The sequence below is a fragment of the Branchiostoma lanceolatum genome, chromosome 1, assembly GCF_035083965.1.
Source record: "Branchiostoma lanceolatum isolate klBraLanc5 chromosome 1, klBraLanc5.hap2, whole genome shotgun sequence".
NCBI lineage: Eukaryota > Metazoa > Chordata > Leptocardii > Amphioxiformes > Branchiostomatidae > Branchiostoma > Branchiostoma lanceolatum.
In genome coordinates this window covers 36,504,382-36,529,168 of record NC_089722.1, presented here as the reverse complement: position 1 = coordinate 36,529,168, position 24,787 = coordinate 36,504,382, and the positions used below count along the sequence as shown (strand labels likewise).

Genomic DNA, 24,787 nt, shown 5'->3' with positions numbered 1-24,787 from the left:
GGACCGGCTGGCCACTAGGAGCGCGATTCGTCAGGCTACCAATAAATTCATCCGCCCTATAGATGTCATAAAATCAATAAACATTAACAAAACAACATATTTATACTCAAGACCCGTCCGTCATTTTCCGCCAGCATGATGGGATCGTGTTTTATTCATGAGTCATCGCCGCTAAGTCAGCCAAGGCCCCAGAGGTGCCATTATAGCTGCTTGCTACACGCCCTAACCCCCATTACTTCAATGAAGGTGACTGTCAAGGTCATCAGCGATGTCCTTGACAGGATAGTTCTTCCCAAAGCTGTCATTAAAGGTGGTAAAGGTAAAGGTAGTCCCCGTAGCCTTTTTGAGACCATAAGGGCAGGGGCAGTGGGTTGCTACCCACTGTGTCTAGGACATAGTATGTGAAGGCAGAGCCTATCCCTCTTCTTCCACTGCCCTTTACCTCCCCAGCCCAAGTCAGGTATTATGTAAGCATTTTCAACATATGGGTGGCGCAAGGAAAGGCATGCAAAGCGTAACTTATTGATACCGTGTCCGCCGGTCTAGCCAATCGACCATGCCACGGCAGATAGATGTCAGGATTTGAAATTAAGCTTGTATTGATCAATATTCATCATGTTTCTACAGCATTCTGATTATCATTCCAAAACTTACAAATATGCCACATCACAGTCTGAGTCTGGGTTCGGTTTCTAATTTTTTTTTTTGGGGGGGGGGGATTCGGAGTTGTTATATTTAGACGTATTCTGTAATGTAATGCTACCTCATAGAGGGCAATACTTGTCACTTTATTGGCATTTGAATTTTCTGTCTCGTCTGATTCTGCTTGTCTACTGGGTAACACCCCTTTGTTGTGGTCACACGCCCAGGAGGTGGTAATGCGTGGTTAACGTTATTGGTTGTTTCTCAGGTCTTGCGTGACTTCCTCCCTGAACTTGACCGGGTGTGATGTTTGAGTAGTGGCAGGGAGTTTCAGTTTAAGACAGTCTAAGACATTTGCAAGAAATAGATATACATTTTATTATTTATTTTTAGCTTGTAATAAAACATTGACACTAGGAGCTTAAACATCTTGCACCTATGTGCTTGGAAATGAAATGTGACTGCACTTTAGGCATTCTATAATGGAGTGCGCTTGATCTTGTTATGGATATTCTACGTCATAGGAATCCCGTAATTCAGACACAATGTTTTAAATGGATGACTTGACTTCGGGGTAAATCTAGCAAAGTACAGTAGACTTTTCGACTTTCGAAGTTTAGCCTCCCTTCAAGATAAGCATCACCAATCGTCAATTCGGAACAAAAAGTTTTTTTGGGGGGGGGTTGCCTCATCCAGCATCCAGTCTTCCGTGGTTTGATCAAGGGCAGAAGGGGTTCTCTACCGCCGCGGTCATCTTTGGCACCCGGTGGCTGTTTTACGTGGTATTATTGTTCATCTACGGTTTCCATTGTTCCAGCCGCAAATCAACCAACGCGATAACTCATTTATCTTTCACCCTGAAACTTTCCAACTACTGCTGACTGACTCTTGACTTTCAGACATCCGGTCCTAAGTCGAAAGATGCTCAATCTTACGTGTATTTTTTTGCGCCGGGAGGAGCCATGCCAGACATTATTAGATAAAAGATACCAAACAGATCTGATGACAGCGTGGAACAGTGTCTAGAATCTGAAAATTGTGTCTAGAAAGTCGTCAAAAATATGTTAAAGGCATAAAGCATCACTCATAATTTTGGTTTCTTGTAAAATGTATGCACTTAATCCTTTGATAAGTCCAGTCGGTAGGGAACGTCTTGTTGTATTTACTAAGTGGCATTTAAACTAAAGTGAGGGGTTGTTACTCTGCCCCATTTAAGGAGAGCTGCTTGTCAAATTCGAGCTCCAGTTTACGGAAGAAAGGCATCCCATGGCCAGTGGGCTGACAACACAAGCACTGCAGGTCCAGGTCGTACTAACAGGATCCGTGAGAAAGCGACATCAAGCGATCGTTGTATAAACTGAATCTATGTACAAAGCTCATGATGACCTTGTGAGTAGAAACCATATCTTATTCATTAACATTGCAAATATGCATTACATCAGATGCTATTTGCGTTATTATGTTCCAGTTTTATTAACATTTATTGCTTGCGTGTATGTCATGCAGGTCACTTTATAACACACTACGTTAGTATACGGCTTGATATTTACAATCACAACATGAGCAGGAAGTTGGCAGATTTAGAAGGTTAACTGTTAACGACTCTCATTAACCTTTTTAAAGTTACTCTCTATCTTTTAGAAGACCGAGGAAATGCGGCTCGCCTGTCGGTATAAGCCTCTACCAGGCCCCGCGGATGGCTGGAAAAATAGTAGAAATTGGCCAAAAAGAGGGAGGAGTATGCTAAGGGAGTCGGCTACGGAGGTACTTGAAGGGACCATTTGACATCCACAAGGTCGCAAACTGTACAGCGGATTAACCTCTCTGGCATGTTATCCGTTAATTATTCCGATATTTCGAGGGACCTTTGGAGCCTGGTAGAGGCTAGTCGGTATGTCCTCAAGGTCTCCGGGTGGCATGAACTCCGTGATAAGATACACATAGTCTCACACCATCGCGCAGCAGCCAACCAGACCCATCAGTTTCGTCGACGTCTGAACCCACAGGCAAACAAACAACTGCACGGACTTCAAGCCGGTCTTCCTCATTGGCGCTCTCTGTGTGTCATCATAGCGGAACATTGACAATGACAGAAATGGTTACAAATGGTAAAAGACCTGTTAAAAGAATGGATTAAGATTGCCGAGAGGAATTAGACAACACGTGCTTGATACTAAATATTTGAATTATCCGTCTGCTAGTTGTTGCGTCTTTTAAGAAAAACTTTTACAGAGCTTCGAGGCTTGTTTAATGTCATAAGTCCTATGTTTGTCGATGTCTTTGATATGAATAGACACAAATGCAATATTTTACATTTCGGATGGTGAACGCGAGGTTGGTCGGTACAGTTGGCGACTCTGCAAGTACATCTTAAAATAATTATGATATCTGAATGATATAAGATATTTGAGACATAAATGCCAAGTTCACGAAATGTTAAACTAAACGCAAAACAAAAGAAGTAAACACTATAAAAGCGTGAGACAAGTTAAGGATTTATTTTGACATTTATTATTCACCACTTGTGGTAATTCTATGACGTTACGGCATCATAACCGCTAAAATATAAGGACTTCATCGGGCAATATGATAATAGTAAAAACTACTTATACTGTAAAAATATAAATAACTATACAAGTAACTAGATACCATCTCAAAAAGATCGACTCCGCTGGTATCAAATACATATAGCACACATACACACAGACGAACACTTAGACATGTAGACACGTACATATGCAAGCAAACGCACACACACACATATACACAAACATACATAAACACATTGTATTTACACACATACAGGCATACGCACACACGCACACACACACGCACACACACACACACACACGCACACGCACACAAATACACATACACACATAGAGTTGTTTTGTAGCGTCTCGTGGTTTAAAAAAACTTCCAGGAAGTTGGTGACTTATCTATTATTAATTGCCTATTTCAGATTATTCTGTCATTTTATTAAAATTCTGCAATTTAAATCGTCAACGCTTCCCGGCCAGCAATAAGAAAAAAGAATGTAATAGTAAAACTGTAACTTGAAAAAGAAAACAGCCGGAAGGAGTCTGCAACGGAGGCTAGTCAATGCTGTACTTAGTGTACCTTTAAAGGTGCCTAACTTGGGTGCATCTTGTTAGATAATTATCAAAATGATAAATGTTTACAACTTTCGGAAATATGATATGGTCAATTCCCTTATAATTAGATACTACAGTAGAATCCGCTTAACTGCACCACCCATTTGTCAGCGTTTTTGGTGCAATTATCCGGCTGGTGCAATTATGCGAAATGCCCAGCTGGACCGCACCACCATGGGCGAGGGGGTGTATTGTTAGTCAGAAACACTAGCACAAAGAAGACAGACGAAATTATTCAGTTATTAACTTTATTTATTGACCCTTTGCTGAAAATAAAGAAATGACTACGAACCTGTTTTAAAATATTTTGCATTCTTTCATTTTTCCATGCGAACTACCGCATTACAACACACGTACTGTTACAGGGGAGGCATTCTGAAACATCGTCATGCCACTCATGGGATAATAGTTTCTGTGTTACATTACGTAGAGTGCAGTTGTCGATTTACGTAAATCATGTACCGCCATGAAACTAGGAATTGAAACTAAAACTTGGTTACTGATTACGGTTGACCCGCCCGGGACCTCCCATACGATTCCTATCAACGTAACTGTCAATGGAGACCGCCTTCTTTTGTTACTCAAAACAGTTTTAAACATATTGGCGGTATTGCCCCTTTACACCGACAGGTATCGGCTCATTTGTACTGCGTTTGCCGATTTTAGCGCACCTTTTCAGTTAACTTGTCGAGCATTTTTGAAAAAAAATTGGTGCAGTTATCCGGCATTGGTGACCATGCGCGGTGCAGATATGCGGAGTCACTAACAATACAGTGAATGGGAGCCGGTTTTGGATATTGGGATTCGGTGAAATTAAATGGAAGGTGCGTTTATCCGAGGTGCAATTAAGTGGCTTCGTCTGTATTAGAGAAAAGGCATCAGCAGTCTCGGTGTTGATATGGCCAGCAGATAAAAAGCTAGAGTTGAGGCCGTTCGATACACATGGCCAAGTATATAATGAGGAATAAACTGTTCTCCAACAAAAAAAAAATACACTCACCGGAATTTTCCAACGACTCACTCGGTCTTCATCAGCTATTTGACCCAAGTGCTATGGACACTTATGCACGTGTGACGTCAGCACTGGGTCAAAGGTTGTCGGAAGTCGGTACCGCCCCCCGTCCCGGTTGGGAGTAGGTTGGTGGATTCTTGGAATTTTTTGATTTGCAGAACAGTTTATTCCTCATTATGTATTTTACCAACTCAGATGAACTTTCATGCTTACATGCCCAAGCTAATAAACTCGCAAAATACTATATATCGGTGAAATTTTACTTTCTAATTGACTCATCATGGCCAACTGGTGACTAATGGCCGAGACGCTAATATATAAGCTAGCGGACTACCTTTTCCTTAATTATCATATCAAAAAAATGGCAATGTTTTTCAGGACGACTTGTCTCTTTATTGGACAAATTTCTGCCACCTAAAGTGACGAGAGCTGACAAAGCCCAGTATGTCGTCTGATGTTTACGTCATGGGGACGTGTCCGCACGCGGCCTGCACGGTGTCCCTCAGGGCGAAGTACCGGTTGGAGTTGGTGTTGTACCGATCATCGATGTGAACGGGGTCGTTAAACACTCCACCCCAGGTCAGACCTGCAGCAATCACTTCATCCAGGAAGCAGTTGGCGGCGTTGTCCCACTGTCCTGTTTTGTGTTGAGAGATGATCATTGTGAGGAATTTATCAAATAGTCTATGTGTGGGTTTTTTGTCTTTTGTCATAGTAAATAAGCAAAGAAAGAACAATTGGTTTTGAACATACCTACAATGCCTTTTCTGGACGATAAACAAAATTATGCATACTTTGAATATCCAAATTCAAACCACACAGACACACCAAAAGCAATACCTCCGATTTGCATGGAAGTAAAAACATGGGTCTGAACAACAAGAGTTCGGAGACCTCATACCTCAACCTATTGCAAATCCACTGTCCAAACCCAACCCACAAACCATAAAAAACAGTGGAATTTTTGTACGGAAACGTTTACGTAATCTGGTATCAGTAGATCATTCTGCAGAACTACATAAAAATACTTGGCCCTAACACAGTACCTTGCAGACAGTCTCCGTTGCAAAGACTTCCGTCCGATCGCTGGATGTTCATGTCGATGGCATGACCCACCAGGTGGTTGCTGTTGGACGCTGGTTGGACGATGGCTCCGCCAATGAAAGCCCCCAACTTACGCCACGAGTGAGTGATCCAGACCTGGAAGTAGTAGGTCAGACCAATGATTCCCTTTCACTATGGAAACCCGTCATAAAAGCCTCTAACAGCATGGTAACGGACAGTTCTCAGTCTGACAATAATCGGTCCAAATTAGTACATATTCATAAACCAACAGTGTAAAAGGGCTTCTAGAAGCTTGAATTAGTCAGGCTAGACTCAAAGGTCCTCTACAATCTTATGTTATGTTCATGAAAATGTTAAAAATTTCAAGAGCAAGGCAACTTACCTTGACGCCACAACGCCCGGCAGCTTGGTTGATGCTGTCCATGGCTCCCCTGAACCCATCCTCCACGTGAATGGGGTCTCCCACAAAGTTGTTGTTGCTGTAGGCACGGACGGTGCAGGAGCCGTCGCCTCCGGTACCACCACTACTCCCTACAAGAAAAGTAGATTACATTTCATGAATTGTGTTTAAAGTTTGGGATATAATATAAACGTAACATCAGGTACAGAACAAGTACCGGTGCAGAGGTTTAGGTACAGGTCTGGACCTGTACATGTGCCTGAACAATTTGAAAATTTTATATGTGTTTTTCTGAACTTCCATAAGGCCACACCATCTTAATTTTATGGATGACATCCTCTGGAGTCCCCAAAACTAATGCGAGAGGGCGAAAAAAAAATCTAGCAAAAAAAAAAAAAAGATGATAAACCGAAGGACTACATAGCTGATATTGCGAATTAAACGACAAAACACAGTGTCACAAACAAACTAGTCTTCATTTGTTGGAATTAGCTCATATCAAAGTGCTTTTAACACGGATGATGCCTGGTTTAAAGACCCATATGTAACATTTGGCCGTTCAAAGAAAAACAAAACAAAATGTGTTCGGCTGTGTACACAACATCACGCCTTCAGTCAGAGCAAAACATCAAACTCTGTAAGCAACCCAGCCAGAGATGATATTATTCAGTTTAATACAGACATGTATAATGATAACTTGTTAATAATTCTATGTTATTTCCTTGTTATGTTATTCAGTCTGTTTATGTTATTCTGTGCAGGGCACGCCTGAAAAGGAGTGCGTTTAGCACTGAGTGCGTCCACCATGCATAAAGAAAACAGAAATAAATAAATGGATTGTCATATCATTAACAAAATACTACTGGGCTCATGAGGGGCAGCGCCCTCTTCAAATTGCTCCTAGTCACATACATAACAGTTGTGTTGGACAATGTGAGTGTATATAGTGTATTACGACAAGCCGGCTCAATGCTGCCCCTTTGCGGCAATATGAGTCTACAAGTTTCGGAGCCTCTTCGGAAGTGATTTTTTTTTTGAGAACAGGCGAAAATCAATGCGCGCGCGGATGTCATCCACAAAATTAAGATGGTGTGGCCTAATGACAGAAACATAAATTAACTGGTTACGTCTTGTCAGCATCTTCAATCAAAGCACATAACTAGGTTTCCTACCGCCAAACTCCCTTGGCCCTGCTATCAAAACTTCCGGCCTGCCTGAATGATCTGTTGCATATTAGCTACGCTGTTCCACGGTGTCACTTTGGTCACGTTTGGTTTTGCATGAGGCCATGAGGTTAGGAGATCAGTTACAAAATTGTTGGTGTAAATTTATATCGGTATATTACCGGTACTTCATGATTCGGTATTTTGGACCTGTACCTAATCATTTTTTTCGGTACAGTATCGGTACACAATACCGGTTCGCAGTACTAGTATGTAATAGGTTATGGAGGTCCCGATCTTAAAACATTGCGATTTGGCGTACCATAGAAGTATTCTAAGGTTTGAATCGACACCTTATCTTGAAGGTTGTGTAGTAGAACCATTTACTCAGCTAGCTACTAGAAGAAGCGAGATATTGCATAACACATACTAGAGCCTACTTCAACAGCTGCCTTGCCACCTCAAGTGGATTAGATACAGAGTGCGAAGTACTTGCTCACCATGCAGACAACACTTCCTCTCTGACGGCCCGCCGCACATCCCTGTAGAGTAGTGCCCGTCGCAGTAGTTGCTGTCATCCTTACACTCTCCCCCTGCGTTGTCACATGCCCCGTCGGAATAGGTGGACCAGTAGTCCTCGTCCGAGATGCCTAGAAAAACGAGGCAATTCTGTATATTATTATTATTATTATTTCTTTATTTCAGGCTCTCACTGGCCCATATGACATAGGGACAAACATGAAAAACAAATATTATATACAACATTTTGAGACAAACTAACAATATTATGGCTATGTGTAGAGGCGGCTCCATAGGTTGGTGAAGAATGAGTTCTTGTAAAAAGAGTCGGACCTAAGTACGGACTGTATAATGGCATTACAAGAATTGAAAATCCTATGTACAAAGGAGTGGCACTGTTTACGCCATCTGGCGTCGAAGGTATCGGTATGATTGCACACGAACATTTCACTTGCGCTGCAAGATCTTGGGAAACTCATAATTATACGGAAACAATTGTTGTAGGCAATTCGACATTTCGACAGAACACTCGAGCGAAAAGAATTCCATAACTGCGCCCCAAAGAGTTGGGAGCAGTGAGACGTGAATAGTGTTTTCTTAATAGTAGGTGAACAAAGACAAAATTTTCGAATTATAGTATTTGCTCGACAATACAGGCCCCTTAGTTGGGCAAGGATACAGTCATCATCACTCAGTCTGTCATTAATAGCAATACCAAGATATACAAATGATGTCACAAATCTAAGACACTCTCCATACAGTTTGATCGACGGGAGCGGATGTAAAAGTGGCAAACTAGCACTCGGAAAGTACATGCAGCATGTCTTGTTTACATTGAATAATACATCATTTTCTAAACCAAAGTCCTCACAAGTACTTACAAGTTTTTGCAGAGACTTAAGGCTAGGACATAACAAACACATGTCGTCAGCGTAAAAAAGATGGTTCACAAGGCAGCCTCCTATATAGCAACCTACTTTAGTACAACTGAGTCTCGAGCTTAAATCATCTATATATACATTAAATAGTAGCGGGGATAGCAGACTCCCTTGCCTTACCCCATTTGATACATAAAAGCAGGGAGACAAAACAGTGTTCCATCTAATACACATTGTTTGGTTCTGGTACCAATAAACCAGAAACCTCACCAAATACACCGGGACCTTTCTGTCAAGGAGTTTTTTAAATAGGGTCCAATGGTTTACCCTATCAAAAGCCTTGGAGGCGTCTAAAAAACAAGCAAAAACTGGAGAGCCGAGACCCCGGTAGTACTCAATTGTCTGTTTTAAAGTAAATACACACATGTCAAGACCATGACCACGTTTGAAACCGAACTGATGAGCAGTGGTTTGAAGAAATGGCTCTAGCCTGTTCAATAAAACAGCCTCCAGAACTTTGGATATTGCTGATGCAATTGCTATTGGTCTATAGTTATCACTATCAGAAATATTACCAGTTTTGTTTTTAACAACCGGAATGATGGTAGTATCTAACATACTTTTCGGAATGAAGTTATGGACAAGCGCGGCTGAAAACAATAGTGATAAGCATATGCTAAGCTTAGGCCCCGCATATTTAAGGTGTTCATTACTGATTTCGTCAGACCCTACCGCTTTTCCATTGGGTAAGTTTCTAATTATATCATATACTTCCACAGCAGAGATTTGCATCCCCGAATCAAATTCAAAAGGACAACCTGTCGACAAATCAGACATAACAGCAGGTCTATGTACCTCACTATTAACAGAGTTCAGCAGTTTATCAAAATGACTCCTCCACATGTCTGCGATCTGCTCAGCCCCAGAGCAACCATCTATAGTGTTAGGTAATACAGAATGAGAGGATTTAGTACTACGGACCTTTTTCCAGAATTCTCTAGTATGGCCGGCATTGAAACTTTTCGCAGTCGAGTCGGCTCTTGCCCTGTTTTCCTCCTGTTTACACTGTCTTAGGGCGTACTTAAACTTTGCCCTGGCTTTATTCATTAAGGAAAAAATCGGACCTGATCGAGGGCGGCCACTTTCCCTCCAAAGAATGTAGGCCTCACGTGCAGCCGTATGCAAATCCTTAACAACCTCATTCCATCCGGGGACAGGTGTAAAGGAGTTGCAACCCGTATAGTAAGTGACTGTTAATAGATTAATCAGTATGTTTTATACATTGATTGATATGTTCTATGCTATCACAAGGAATTTTGTTGGATAGCAGGGTCCTTTCTTCACAACCCAAGTCAGCAGTACATCTTAGTTAATATTTAACAAAACTTAACAAAAAATCTGTCCCTGAGCAGTTATCAGATCGTGATATATACCTCCGCTGCCACTCGGCGCTGGAGAGAGAACAATACAGTCATGAACCGTTATTGGCGAGGGGTGACAAACTCACGTCTGAAACCACAGAATAGTAGTTTTTCATGCAAGTAGATCCTACCATCCTGCTCTAAGGGTGGCTACAAAAGAACTACCAAAACGTAAAAGGTACTTCAGAATCTTTATGCGTTTATTATCTTCGCCGAGTACTTGTACTCGGAGAGGATTATGTTTTCGGTTGAAAAATCTGTTGGGTGGGTCTGAATGTATGTCAGGAGCATAACTCAAGAAAACTTCAATGAATCTTTATGATTTTTGGTAGGTGTGTAGTGGTTGTGTAAAGGAAGGTCAAGTTAGAAAATGGTTTACCTTGCGTTTTCCAATAGTACTGCAGCGGACTTAGCATTTTTTGTGTGTTTGTATGTAGGCAAAAAAAGGGACGGAAACGTTGATAGATCTTCATGATTTTTTGCAGGTGTGTAGATGTTGTAAAAACGGAGGTCAAGTTCAAAAATGGTTCTCCTGGCACTTTCCGTCGGTACTGCAGCGGGCTTTGTGTGGATGTGAATTTTCTTGTGGACAACATAACTCAAGAAGCTGTTGATGGATCCTTATGATATTTAGTGGATGTGTAGGATTTACCGTAAGGAAGGTCAAGTTCGATAATGGGCCTTCTAGCGGGTACCAAAGGTACTGCAGCAGAGCTTCAAAATTTAGGGGCATATTTTCTGAAAGTGCTATGGTCATGATCTTTGTGTGGTAGCGAGTTCATACCACAGAGAGTAAGTTCTGTAAATTTTGGCCCCCTAGCGGCTTGTTAAGAACCGCAGTGGGTGTTTTTGTTTTGACATTCGGACATGAATAACTTGAGAATGGGTCGACAGATCGACGTGATGTTTGGTATGTAGAGAGCTCGGATGGTGCTTTACATAATCAGTGACTAATTATGCAAATAAGGAGCTAATTTGCATAATTAGTAAGGAAAGTTTGTTAACACACTGCCTTTCAATGGGACATGGGACAGTGTCAGGTCATGTAAACAGATTCCCTTGCATAAACGTACATGTAGGTCAAATAAATAAACTATTCTCCAAGCAGAGGTGTGGGTCCTGCTGGTTTTTGACGCGATCAGTTTAAGCATTTTTGTTCAACACGGTTGGCGACATAACGAAATAGGGACAAAATAGAAAGCCTGACTAGAAACACCTAAAAACGTGCCAGATTTATTCTATTCATATGTATTGACTGTACTATTTCATCATCACTTTCAACTTTCAACACTGCCATATCGAACCTTTGTGGCCCATATAATATCAACATACTCATATTTTCATGACCAGTTATAACATATATCAGCACACTCTACACATATACTAGTCCTGTACCGCCAAATGATTTTTAACCCTATCTTAACTGGACTCATTCGCCCAATCATAACGTCCAAATGGTATGGTGCATGATCAAATTTGCAGGGGGTGATAGGCACGTAAATATAAATCACTTTCCATAATAAGCCTTGATTATTTGGCGAAGATAATGTGTTTGTGGAACTCTAGTTATCTTATGCTTTTATATTCAAAAAAATGAAAAATGTAGAGCTTGATGAGCTCTAGCAAATACGTCTGAGCTTCTTCATTTTAGCCGTGTACTTTTTTCCTGTGTACTTACAGCTGGAGCCGCAGTTGTTACAACACCTCCTGTTCGAGTCGCCGCTGCACAAGCCCACCTCGTAGCCAGCCGTACACTTATAATACCGCCAGTCCAAACAAGTGCCACCCATAGCAGTACAGGCACCGTCAGCTGCAGAAGTGTGGATAAATGCATTAAAAAATTATTACAGAAGATTTATTCAAGCAAGAGTCTGCACTCTTGTCACATATGATATCCATTTCAATTAATAGAACGACCAAGATCACAGAGAAAAGCGGAAAGGGCAACGATGCATCGATAACACATTTGTAACTTTTTGAAGACAACTGAAATCATTGATAACATTTGAAAAATCTTTTGTTTACCCTGAGCATTGCTATTCATAATGATATCCGGTTAATAATACACAGCCATTTTCTATTCAATAGACCGAGTGCGTCATATGTAATTTTACTGCTGCGTGTCGATTAATTGCACAACGTAGTATCCAAGAGTCGATGATAAACTAGTTTGCATCGGTTTCGTACAATCAAGGTTTTTCCTTGTTTGAAATTGCATTTAGAAATAATTCTTACATGGAAATTTACTTAATTCTTTAAAACAAATGAATGTCAAAAGAAAATCAATTTCTTACCGTTGGCAACAGCCAAGAAAGCAGCAAGAACCAAGAACTGGATCATCTTTGCACAGTGCGAGCCACCTCGTCAAATGGTCCTTTTTAAAAGAAAAAAATGGAAGAAAAAAAACTTTTTTTTTCTTTTATTAATTATCTATTATATATATATTTTAAAGTTCACATGTGAAATTTGAAATATGCTTGTGGTCATTTCAACTTGAGAATGATCAGAGGACTTATATATTCAAAAGCGTGTTAGTAACATAACACTTAACAACATGGTTATTGTGATCACACATCGAATATTTGTCTTAGACAGTATGAAATATTTGTTCCCGTTCAATTCGTCCGTTTGGTGCTTAAAGCAAACAATATCTGCCACGTAGGCAACCGATGATGTCAGTTGAAGCAAACAAATCCGAAGGACGTTTGATTAACCTTTGCTTGTGGTTATTTATATCGTTTTGTCACCGCATTCTTATCTTCTCACGCATTATTCTTTAATGCTACACCGTGTTTTTTCACTAAATTGTTGAATGTTTGTAGCGAAGAAATTACTTTCATAAAACCTTTGTCTTCGGAGATTCTTCTTTGATGCAAGCTATTGGTGTGTATTACTTATGGATTTAGAACAGATAATAAAGCAGTGAAAGTCTTCTTTTAATCAAAATTTATAGGAAAAGTTGATAACGTCGCCAATTCTTGGCCATAAGCTGTAAGGCCACATAATTGATAATAGCGATGACATCCATTGGGTACCTCGAAATTGATAAAAGCATGCGAGAAACGAAATAAACGTGATACCAAATAGATGTCGTATCTATACAAAACCTAATTGGTAAGGTTTTTTTTACAAATGGCTTAACTTATGGAACATGGTATGCCATACCAAACAGAAAATTCGGTAGTTTTGTTCTTTGAAGTTTCATGTATATTCTGTTGAACACCATGGTATAACTTTCGAGCTTTCGGGTGTTTCTATCGCACTCTTTATGAATTCAGTAAAGGACAAAAATCGCTAGGAGACTTAAAAACAAACTTAGATTTTTTGTTGAAGTTTTGTGTCGTACTGAGTCTTTGAAAAGGCTCGTTGTAGAGCTAATCTAATCGCATAAAATTGTGAAGAACTTTGCCTAAAATTGATTTTGATGACGATTTGATGACGGTGAATTTAGATAGATAAAAATGAAATCATAACACAGGAGAATAAGATGATAAAAGGTATTTAGAAAAAAAATTTTAACTTACTGCTCAAGTGGTTTTTCAACCCGTCCACGGGAGTCTGAGGTCCACTCAGTATCCAAATCTCAGTGGTATGCTTGGTGTAGCATGCGGACTATTTATAGGTTTACAACAAGCAGGTTATCATATTTACCCCCCTATACCCTGTAAAGGGTATGTGGGGAACATAGTGTGTTTGCTGGAGTGTTCCTATTCTTTCTTCTGCCAAAAACCAAGTAAATGTAGTGTGGTAGCTCTATCAATGCAGAAACATATAGTATTTCCCTTATGGTATATGCCATGGGTGTCATATTGGAGGTGTAGGTAGATTTCAGAAAGGTGAAAACAACTGAATGTGCGTTATGTTAATGAGGACCTTATTTACATAAATTATGCAGAGAATTCATATTTCTCTTATGGTAGATGCTACGGACGTCATATCAGAGGTGCAGGTAGCTTTATGAAAGGTAAATACAACAGATGTTATCTATGTTAGGACCTCATTTGCATAATCTACGTACGCAGGAACTTTATAATGCCCTTACGGTAAATGCAAGGGATGTCATATTGGAGTAGGTAGCTTTTTGAATATGATGGAATGTATATTATGCTAGTTAGGACCTCATTTGCACAATTTATATAGAAACTTCATATTTCCCCTATAGTAAATGCTAGAAACGTCATATTGGAGGTATAGGTAGCTTTATGCTTATGAGGACCCAATTTGCAAAATCTATTCAGCCAATTCATATTTCATTTGTGGTAAATGGTAGGGGAATATCCTGCATTTTCTCGAAAATGTTGCCTTTCTAGTTTTTCAATTTGATTAGCATCAGTTCATAGAAATGCAAACAGAACCTGATAAACTGAAGTATCCGATGACTGGACTCTTTAGACCAATAGTTTTAACCCTCATTCGACCGGTCCCTGGTACCGATACATTTTTGTGACGAATCTGGCCGTATGGGGTTTAAACGGACCCCATTTTGTTTTGCTCAGAAATATATTTCTGGTGGATCTTTTGGTAATTAGTGTATATATACTGTTTCAATAATCTATGCAAGATATTTTGACAAGTTCCGGTGTCAATAATTAATGCTCATTCTCATTAAGTATGCCGAAAATGAGGAGAACCCTTCTTTTGTTTAAAAAAAATCTACAATACTCCCCTTATTACAACAGTTCAGTGTCCTAGCATTTCCCTTAACAATTATATCGCTTTTAAAAGGAACCTGGCAGCATTAGAATGTTAAAAAAAGTAATATTAGAATGTATGTGAAAAACGAAGTTATTATTATATTATGCACCATAGTCTACCACCTAGACACACTCATACATATGCCCTTGTCACTTTTTATCAAAAAGATCTTATCTGTTGGCTATTTTTTGTGATATCTGTTGATATATAGTGTTGAATTAATATTCTAGGGATATTCTGACAATGCATAATCATCTGGGGTCTTTACGGACCCAGGCGGATAACACGCAAACTTAAGAGTGTAACTCCGACAGAAATAGGCCAATCTCGGTAAAAATGTCTCAGACGTTGTGAAGCATGTACAAAGTCATAGAAGGAATATCAGGGAAAATGTTGATATGGCACACATTAATACACATATCATGTCCAAACGGATCGGATGTTAGTAAACGAAGGTCGTGACGTGAACGCAAAAAAATATAAATGCTACAAAAACTGCTTGCTTTATGTAAAATGATACGGTAAACACACTATATTAGATTAAAGTCATCAATATCAATGTTTTGGTTTTCTTTATTTTTTCTACTCTTGCTCATTTAATTTTGCCAAGTGGGTCTAAAGATGTCGGGAACTTTCAATATCCCTTTAACGTCCTTATTTCAACGTTCAGGCGTTGTAGCATTAAACTAGAATAACTACTATTATCACCAGAATTATTGCATAACTTTTTTTCCAGTTTTTTTTAACTTGACAACAAGGCTATTGTGATCTATTTTTGTCAATCTTATTTCAAATATCCGAATGTTTTGTGCAGGTAATGTGACTTATTTCACTTGTTCCTGTTCACTTCATCCGTTTGATAGCTAAATCAAATTGTAACTGCCACGTGGCCCACCAACGACGTCAATTGATACACATAAAACATCTGATGATATGACCTTCCTGAGCTCGCGTGTGCTTGTGGCTATCTAAGTATTTTGTAACCATTTCGCCTTTTTACAATTTCGCACAGTGCTAGTGGAAATACAATTTCAAATGAAAGTTTGACGGCGACATTTCTTATATAATCTTATCTCCTTTATCAATTCCGTTTTGTCAGAGAAGCCTTTATTCAAAGTTGATCTTCTTATAGACTTAAGGTGTATATTATCTGAATTTTGAAGAAATGATAATGTAGCCTATCATTGTCAGTGACCTTTGGCCGACTTTGTTGATTGCCAGGGGTTCGCAGAATTCTTAATTGTAGACTGTCATCTATTACTTTCGCCTAGAAGGTTATGTTTTATATAGCGTTCGCGTGTGTGTGTGTGTGACCTTTATCATTTATTCCTTACTTCCGTCTGTAAACAAGATAAAGCAAGAATGCCTGGATGGGTTATCTTGAGACCTCGACATTTTTAGATCCCCCCAGCGGCTAGCTATGGTATTGCAGTGGAACTTCCGGTTATAATTTGAAAGAGAGTAACTCAAGAATGTGTTGGCGGATCGTCATGATTTTTGGTAAGTAGATAGCTGATGGTATGATCTGCATGATAATATGTTGATTATGCAAAACAGGATGCAATGTGCATTCCTAATGAGGAAAGTCTACTGCATTCCGTTAGAAAACTCTCAAACATGTCAAATATGTTACTTGGAAAGAGAGGAATGTCGATAGATATTGATTATGCAAATTTCTAGGTGATGTTCATAACCTGTCACCCATTGTATACGTGTAAAAACTAGACTCTTCTAAGCTGACCTGGCTAACAAAAAAACGTTGAGGTTTTGAATGATGAAACATATATTCCTGCACCTGCCAATTTCTTTTTGTAATATTAGCAACCCATTTCAGAAAAATTCTTTAGAATTTTCCATTTAAAAATCATGCATGTTTTAACAAAAACATGTGAGAATATGAACATATGGTGAGACAAAAATAAATAGTGACAATCACACGCGAGGTCTACGAGGTCATAATGGCAGCCGTCCTTGGGGTTTGTTTGTTATATCTGACATCATCCGTGGCACACGTTGTACGTACAGTTTGATCTGGGACGGATGTAATTAACAGGAGCAGATAACTAATGCTGTCAAATTAAGGTAAGTAAAGATATGCTATAAGATTGCCAAAGGATCAGACGGCCTTGTAATGTATAAAAATAGCTTTATTGCCTTCGCCAAGAAGATTACGTTTTCTGGACTGCGTGTGCGTGTGTGTGTTTGTGTGTCGGTGTGCCTTTGTGTGTGTGTGTGCGCGTGTGTGTGTGTGTGTCTGTGTGTGTGCGTGTGCGTGTGTTTGTATGTGTATGTGTTTGTGTATGTGCGTGTGCGTGTATTCCAAAGTGAACAAAAATACTGGGCCCCCTATCAGCCTCTTAAGCCATGGCGTGTTTCGGGCGAGATTTTTAGTTGAATGTGTACATCCAATATAAAAACCTGTGGAAATACATGTATCTCTTGACCTAACGGTTGTTTCATGGCTAGGTCACATTATTCATACTAAGTCGTCGTCGCTCATTCTTAAGCAGACTATAACCAACGAAAAGAATCTAAGGTAGCATTCTCTGTAAATAGATAGCTGGTTTTTGTACAACACATGCACGACAATCCCCAAAACGCCGGGCGTTAGGTCTCTGGCAATATCGCCGCCTACTATGTACACGCGTACGGCAACCTATTATTTGAGCATTCGGACACACTTAACTGTTACAGTAACAAAGAATATTGCCGTAGATTTTAGTAGTTATGATTAGCCCATGTCCCTGGATCTAATTATGTTGATTCCTGAGTTCGATCAAAGGGTCTGCCAGGCTCGAGCATACGTACAGCCGGCGGCCCTGTGTATGTAGAACCTTCAGGCATAAACCTCAAGGGAAAACCCTCTGCAGGTAAAAGAACCAAACACACTTATCGAGAGCGGTATTGGAGCAGCGCGTAGGGCTCTGGGAGCATAGGGCTTTTTGAACAAACTGGCCGTTTAAACATAGGAAGTTGCTACCAGACTAACCACGGTGGCTTTACCGGTAATATTTGCCACTGTAGACTCTAGGTTTCATTGTTCGGCACGGATGGGAGCGGACTGACTATTTTGAGCAAATATTACGGAATGGAAGCCTGTGTTATGCAAGCAGTGGCTACTCTCCTACCAGAAGTTAGGCGCCGGCTTGCTTTACTGCATTAGTTACTTCGCAATCTTATTATAATGTTATTATAATGATAAAGTACTACCTGGGTATGAATGGAATATGATCATTTGATAATTGGTATCCCTGGTGAAGAGGGTAACAAAAACATTAGACCACATGGCAAACAACATAAACACATCATGGAGGTTTGCGTCCTACGGACTCGTGCCCTACTTTTGACGACTTCTACTCTCCTTACCCTTATAGAAAGTCCTGGTTGAGGCTAGAAACATCGGGCCTTCGGAACACACATGTACGGCTGTTGGAACTTAGGGTTGTCGGAACATACATGTATGGATATCGGATCATGGGGATGAGAAAATGGAGCCTGTATGAACGAACGTGCCGGGCTGTCGGAACAAACATACTGGGCTGTCGCAACAAACATGTTGGGCTGTCGGAACATATAGGGCTGTCAGAACATGGGGCTGTCAGAACATAGGGGCTGTCGGAACATACATGTAGGGTCGTCAGAACATAGATCTGTCGGAATGTAGGGCCTGTCGAAACATACGTGTATAGAGCTTGTAACAATGACAAGAAAACCACGGAATAAGTGGTGGCGTTGATAAACAAAGGCATATTTAATAGAATTACTTAGATGCTTATATGATACATATTGCTTGATGTTAGGCCACGCTGACTTGGTAATATTGATAGCATCTAGATCTGCATTATTCGTAGGATGTCATCCACATCATCAAACCAGTATGGCATTATATATTAGACAAGAAAAGACGCTTTTTGCTTGACGCTCTGCACAAATTTAATTGTTGAAGCGCTAATTTAATTATTGCTCCACCAATGAAATGGTTTAACCGGTGAGAGGATGTTCATCGGCCGAGCAGCTAGGGTTGTGCATGTATGTTATGGGGTATCCCGGGCCGAAGTCTATTTCCCAGCAGCACACCTCCCCGAGGTACTGGTACCCGCTGTGGTCACAGCTACTGGTCGAGTAGTGTGCGTACAGGTGGACGGGGTGATCAGGGGTCACTTCTCGTCCTGGAGAAAAAAGAAATTTAGGTTTAAACAATTATTTTCCAATGAGATCGAAAAGAAAATAACGCAAGAGTTGTAAAACGTATTGCAGGAATGGTACGTAGTTAGTAAAGGACACGGCGAATTTGATTTTAAAAAATCTAAAACATTCGGCTCTGGACGGTGGGTCTGGAATGGGTTGGCTGGTGTTCGGCGCGGTGGGCTAGTGTTCGGCTGGTGTTCGGGAGTAAGTCAGCAGTAAAATTGGAACCTTAACCACGCCAAAACCACTGCAGACCTTCTCCCAACTAGTTTCAATCTACCCATGACTAACCCCAAGGCCGTAGACAAATCTCTGTTTACTCATTTCAAGTGACTACTATCAAAACGTGGGCGAATCCCCTTCGACCTTCACACGTCCAAAAACAAAAAAGAACATTGAAAGCCGTATCAAATCTAACCGTGGTCTGAATTCTATCTCTCGGTGATATTAGCAACATAGAAGAATCGATCATTTTGATTAAAAACGAAAATAACTCCTCTTTTGATTGTCGCCTGATGTGTCCATTTTAATTCGTGAGAGGGTCTGTAATCAGTTCTGGATTAGTCGGGAAAGATTCGGCAGCCTGCGGATGAGGTCGGGATGGTTTGGAATAGGTCACAAAGCATTCGGGACTCAGTCGGGAGTAATTTATTTACTGGTTAGGAGATGGTTGGGACATATTCGTCGCATGTTCGGCGCCAAAGACAGGCGTGGCCTAAAAACTGGTCAGAATGCTCCCGAGGTTCCGCCGACCTGGGTCAGCTGGTGCTCGAAAGCCATGTTCGGTTATGTGTAACTGGGGCTCTAGGTGTATATATGCATGGATGTGTGTGTGTGTGTGTGTGTGTTTGTGTGTGTGTGTGTGTGTGTGAATTTGTGCATCTGAATGTATGTGCGTATGTGTGTGTGTGTGTGAATTTGAGTGCTCGTGTATGTGTGTGTTTAAAAGTGTGTTTATTTATTTGTGTATATGCATGTATGCGTATGTGTGTCCAACCCCAAAACGCCTGTACATTGGGTTTTCTCTAGAGTTTCACATCCCTTTGCGACAAATAGGGCACTCTTTCACTACACTAGTTATGCTACAACACGCAATTTTACATTACTTACTCAGCCTTTCACAGGCCGTCGTCCCAGCGTCATGGCTGATAGGGTTAACCGACCCACCCAGGGCACTAGCGGCAGCCAGCCTAAACACATAGGGAATATTTTACATATATGAATTAATATCATATATAAATGATATAAAATTGTTAAAATGGCTGGTGATAATCTAGGGAAAATGGCTTTGTTTTCAACACGTGTACATAAACATTCTGGCTTTTATCAGTTTACTTATGAATTTAAAGTCAGGAAGAAATGTTTGTAACAGTGAAGGGAAAGAGGATGGAAGCAAGAAAAAAAGAAAACACATGGAAATAAAACTTTGTGTTTCTCACCTGCAGTCATCAGGGCAGTTCTCCTTGGCTGTGCCGCAGGTTAAGTGGAGCCAGTGGCTGTACACCGGGTCTACCGGGTCCATGAACACGGGGTCACTGATGTCTGTACTGGTGCGGATCTCACAGAAGCAGCTGTCCGAGGGAAGGAGAAAGTACAATCAAATCAGAATAACTGAATTTAGTCAAGTCTTAGATGTCGTATTTTCTTCATATGGTAATAAATATTCATTAAATGATTACCGTTTCTGTCACCACAAATGCTATATATAGGCAATGTAATTAAGTTATTGTGACAAATAAGTACATTAAAACTAGAGAAGAAACGTTTGCAGGCAAATACGTAATGTTTACTCTAACATGGTCTAACCTACCAAGGTTCTGCTCTGTCTATTCTTAAATAAACAAATCAATGTGATATCATACGGTACTGCTACTAACTAAGGATGTAATCGGACACAACAGGGTGTCTGCGACATGCTGCCAGCCACAAGGTCCAGGTCATTGACTTTATTTGTTTGGAACAGAAGAAGAAAAAGTGGAAAAAGACGAAAGTGACCTAACACAATATGTCTACTTCAGTCATGGTAGACGTATACGTTACTAGAAAGGCAACGGTTGCAGGGGCAGATACAGCATATTTCGCTCATTTCCACCTACCAGTGCAGAAATTATCTGTTCCAAAATTATCCCTGTGAAAACATGCTGCATAAAAGTGAATTATTGCCAAGTCATTCCAACCCGAAATGGAGCTTTTTCAATATAGTTCGTCCTATCTTGCCCACTTGCACGACCCTTCCGCCCCCGTTACTCCTTAACTACTTATCGTATCACCACCAATTTTTCAGAGGAGGATTTATATTTTTATTAAGTAAACTATTAGATATAGGACAAAACTGCCTTAAACTAAAGTTTCAAATCTCGATTCGCCATGGATAATTTGTATATCGAAGAAAGGTTTAACCTGAGCTACCTTTAATAGATACTAGCAATCGTGTAAGTTAAACAAATATGATGAAGAACGCGGTGTCGAATCACATATTGAATACGTCATACATGACGCTTTCATTCAACTTGCTGTTCAGGAATTTATTATCTTCGCCGAGTACTATAGTACTCGGAGAAGATTATGTTTTCGGTTGAGCCAGCTGTTTGGTGGGTCTGTATGTATGTCAGGAGCATAACTCAAGAAAGCTTCCATTTTTGGTAGGTGTTTAGTGGTTGTACAAAGGAAGGTCAAGTTCGAAAATGGTTCACCTTGCGTTTTTCAACAGTACTGCAGCAGACTTTGCATTTTTTTTCGTTTGTATGTAGACAAAAAAAAGTGACGGAAACGTTGATGGATCTTCATGATTTTTTGCAGGTGTGTAAATGTTGTGGGAACGGAGGTCAAGTTCACAAATGGTTTTCCTGGCTTTTTCCGTCGGTACTGCAGCGGGCTTTGTGCGGATGTGTATTTGTATGTGGACAACATAACTCAAGAAGCTGTTGATGGATCTGTATGATATTTAGTGGATGGGTAGGGTTTACGGAAAGGAAGGTCAAGTTTGATAATGGGCCTTCTAGCAGGTACCTAAAGTACTGCAGTGGAGCTTCAAAATTTAGGGGCATATTTTGTGAAAGTGCTTTGGTCATGATATTTGTGTGGTAGATAGTTCATGTCACAGAAAGTAAGTTCTGACATTCGGACACGTATTACTTGAGAAGGGGTGAACAGATTGTCATGGAGTTTTGTATGTAGAGAGCTCAGATGGTGCTTTACACAATCGATGTCTAATTATAGAAAACAGGAGCTAATCTGCATGATTAGTGAGGATAATTGTAAATTCATTACATTCCATACTGGGGCATGTGACAGTGTTCCCGAAACAGGCCAGCAGAAGGCCTTACCTAGAACTATAAATAAGCAGATGGGGTACATAAATAAACAAATGGGGCAGTCTCACTACAATTCAAGCAGATGTGTGGGTCTGGTTAGTTTTTAACGTGTCCATTTGTCCAACACACGGTTGGAGACATAACGGAAAGGGAACAAAATAGAAAGCCTTATAAAAACACCTAAAAACATGTGAATTACCAGACGGACCACTCTTCTGCTCAGAGATAACCCAGCACCGTATGTAGTCCCCCCTCCCCATCATAACATTCAAACGGTAATGGTGTATGATCAAATTTGCAGAGGGTGATAGCATGCAAATATTAATCACTCTCCCTTGATTCTTTGGCGAAGATAATGTGTTCGTGGAACTCTAGTTCTGTTATGTCGCTGGAAGTAAACATATTTCATCGTTTAATATAAGGGGGAGTCATTATTGCTCATGAGACCTGGCTTTAGCATGATACACCTCGTTCTGTGGACATGGCCCAAAGTGGAAGATAACTGGTAGCGTTACGTTACAACTTTGTACATCTAACTTCATACCATTTACCCTGATACTGGACATACCTCGTGATGACCTTAAACAGTTGCTGCTCCGAAAGTCAAGGCAAATATAAAAGGCACTTCCTCATTCACTGTACCCGGGCTGACCAATCAGGTCATCGCTCATACGAAACACTGCCCGTGTATTGGCTGCCGGCGCAAATATGGTATGGTAAACGGTAAAATAACCAAATGTTCATAAAACAATCACAATACAGATCATTGTAAAGAAGTGAATTCCAAATACATGCATATGACGTATAAATATATATATATGATAATGGGGTCATTTGGGTAAATAACCAATGTACAACTACACCAAATTCCAAGTGCTTTTGTTTAAAATCGGTGGCCAGAATGTTCGTTTTGAGTCTGAAAATTGCCAAACAAAACTCAATATGATCGTTTTAAAGGCATTTATATAGATAGATAAAAAAAAGGGGGTGTGAAATCACTCTACTTGTATACCAAATTTTAGCTCATTTAGCCTAGGAACGACTGAGATGAATCGATTTGAAAATTTGACAGGAGGAGGAGAAGAAAGAAACGTGGCCAAAAACAAGATTTTTCGCCCATGCTGTAGTCTGGACTAAATGTAAAAAAAAAGGAACTTACGTTCGCTTGTTTGCTATAGCAGCTCTAAAGAAAACAGTCAAAAGGAGGAGAATGATCTTCCCCATGTTATGGTCCCGTTTCTGAAAATAAAGTAACCTTCTTTTAGCAAACGTTTACATACTACAATGCCAGAAATGAATAATGTTTGTTTGGTATATGTTGAATTGAATCAAAAATAGGCATCGTCTAAAACATACTCCAGATAGATGATGCATAAAAAATAATGGCAAAAAACACATGCACTGCAAAAGCACGTCAAGGGGCCAAACTTGCGTCATTTCTGTCCTTTCTCTGTAAAACGTTGACAGTGGTATATTTAGAAGAAAGAATTTGTCTTTCTTGGTCTTTTCATGTAGCATGCAAGCTAGGCTCCGGATCTGAACAAAAATACATTTTCCCTATCATCCATTCTGTAATGCCAGCTTGATAAAATGATATTCAAGGACCATTGTTATCTGATAAAAGTATGTTTGCGTTTGGTTGCGCTGTTTGTATACCATGTGTTCATTTTCCCACGTACCCCGCTACTGTAAAGGCCATGGAAACCGTTAGAATGTGTCATAAGGCACTGCAAAGTTTTAGGGGCACATACACATAAACAAAGATCACAAAGATCTAAGATTTATGAATATATCTGCCAGCAGAGGTAAATCGTCAAAAGAATTTAATTTTTATTAATCGCCCAAAAATCGACCTAATTCTACCCACTTTTTCATTCTCAACAGGTCAGAGATTTTGATTCCCAAGATGAAGCAATTTCCCCACATGTATTCTAATTAGACTAAGGACATAGAAAATTCATGAAAGAATCTTGACTCACAGCTCAAGAAGTAACCAAAATTTGTTCTGCCTATTCACGGCAGCAGGGGATCTGTTCTGTGTGGAGTAGTCTGTCTATTAGACCGACTCAATAGCTCCGCCCAACTCCGTCAAAACGTAGACATGCAATACAGAGAGATGCAAATATTTGACGGCTATGCAGTCACTCCCTCATTGGTCAAACGGGTTATTTCTATTGTCTCATTGGTTAGACTGCTAATTGTGATGGACAGATAGGATCTGCCTATCGTCTAAACGTCATGAAAGCAGCCTTTTTTTGCTCATTCGCCCCCCCCCCCCTTCATAACTTCAAAACGGTATGTTGTATCATCAATGAATTTGCAGGGATTGATGTAT

At 40.2% G+C, this 24,787-nt stretch overlaps 2 protein-coding genes across 2 annotated transcripts; both read right to left on the bottom strand.

Annotated features, from left to right (window-relative positions):
* Window positions 1–5,177: 5,177 nt before the first annotated feature.
* On the bottom strand, window positions 5,178–13,884 carry LOC136421454 (uncharacterized). Its single transcript, XM_066408783.1, has 7 exons — window positions 13,780–13,884; window positions 12,550–12,629; window positions 11,934–12,065; window positions 7,938–8,087; window positions 6,257–6,405; window positions 5,856–6,009; window positions 5,178–5,446 (listed from the first exon to the last, which is right to left on the bottom strand). The coding sequence occupies exons 2-7, from the start codon at window positions 12,593–12,595 to the stop codon at window positions 5,268–5,270; spliced, it is 810 nt and encodes a 269-aa protein (XP_066264880.1). The 5' UTR covers window positions 12,596–12,629; window positions 13,780–13,884; the 3' UTR covers window positions 5,178–5,267.
* A 4,793-nt stretch (window positions 13,885–18,677) lies between these two features.
* On the bottom strand, window positions 18,678–24,541 carry LOC136421450 (uncharacterized). The gene is made up of 5 exons (XM_066408769.1): window positions 24,432–24,541; window positions 23,612–23,691; window positions 20,578–20,709; window positions 20,249–20,328; window positions 18,678–19,119 (listed from the first exon to the last, which is right to left on the bottom strand). The coding sequence occupies exons 2-5, from the start codon at window positions 23,674–23,676 to the stop codon at window positions 18,932–18,934; spliced, it is 465 nt and encodes a 154-aa protein (XP_066264866.1). The 5' UTR covers window positions 23,677–23,691; window positions 24,432–24,541; the 3' UTR covers window positions 18,678–18,931.
* Window positions 24,542–24,787: the final 246 nt, after the last annotated feature.

What these genes read in the sequence shown, in the direction of transcription:
- LOC136421454 (XM_066408783.1), bottom strand. Translation starts at nt 12,595, where the DNA reads ATGATCCAGTTCTTGGTTCTTGCTGCTTTCTTGGCTGTTGCCAACG. An exon ending in TTTCTTGGCTGTTGCCAACG is followed by an intron (nt 12,066 to 12,549) that starts GTAAGAAATTGA and finishes ACACTTCTGCAG; the next exon opens with CTGACGGTGCCTGTACTGCT. An exon ending in CAACGGAGACTGTCTGCAAG is followed by an intron (nt 5,447 to 5,855) that starts GTACTGTGTTAG and finishes AACACAAAACAG; the next exon opens with GACAGTGGGACAACGCCGCC.
- LOC136421450 (XM_066408769.1), bottom strand. Translation starts at nt 23,676, where the DNA reads ATGGGGAAGATCATTCTCCTCCTTTTGACTGTTTTCTTTAGAGCTGCT. An exon ending in GCTATAGCAAACAAGCGAAC is followed by an intron (nt 20,710 to 23,611) that starts GTAAGTTCCTTT and finishes TCCCTCGGACAG; the next exon opens with CTGCTTCTGTGAGATCCGCA. An exon ending in AACTGCCCTGATGACTGCAG is followed by an intron (nt 20,329 to 20,577) that starts GTGAGAAACACA and finishes CTATGTGTTTAG; the next exon opens with GCTGGCTGCCGCTAGTGCCC.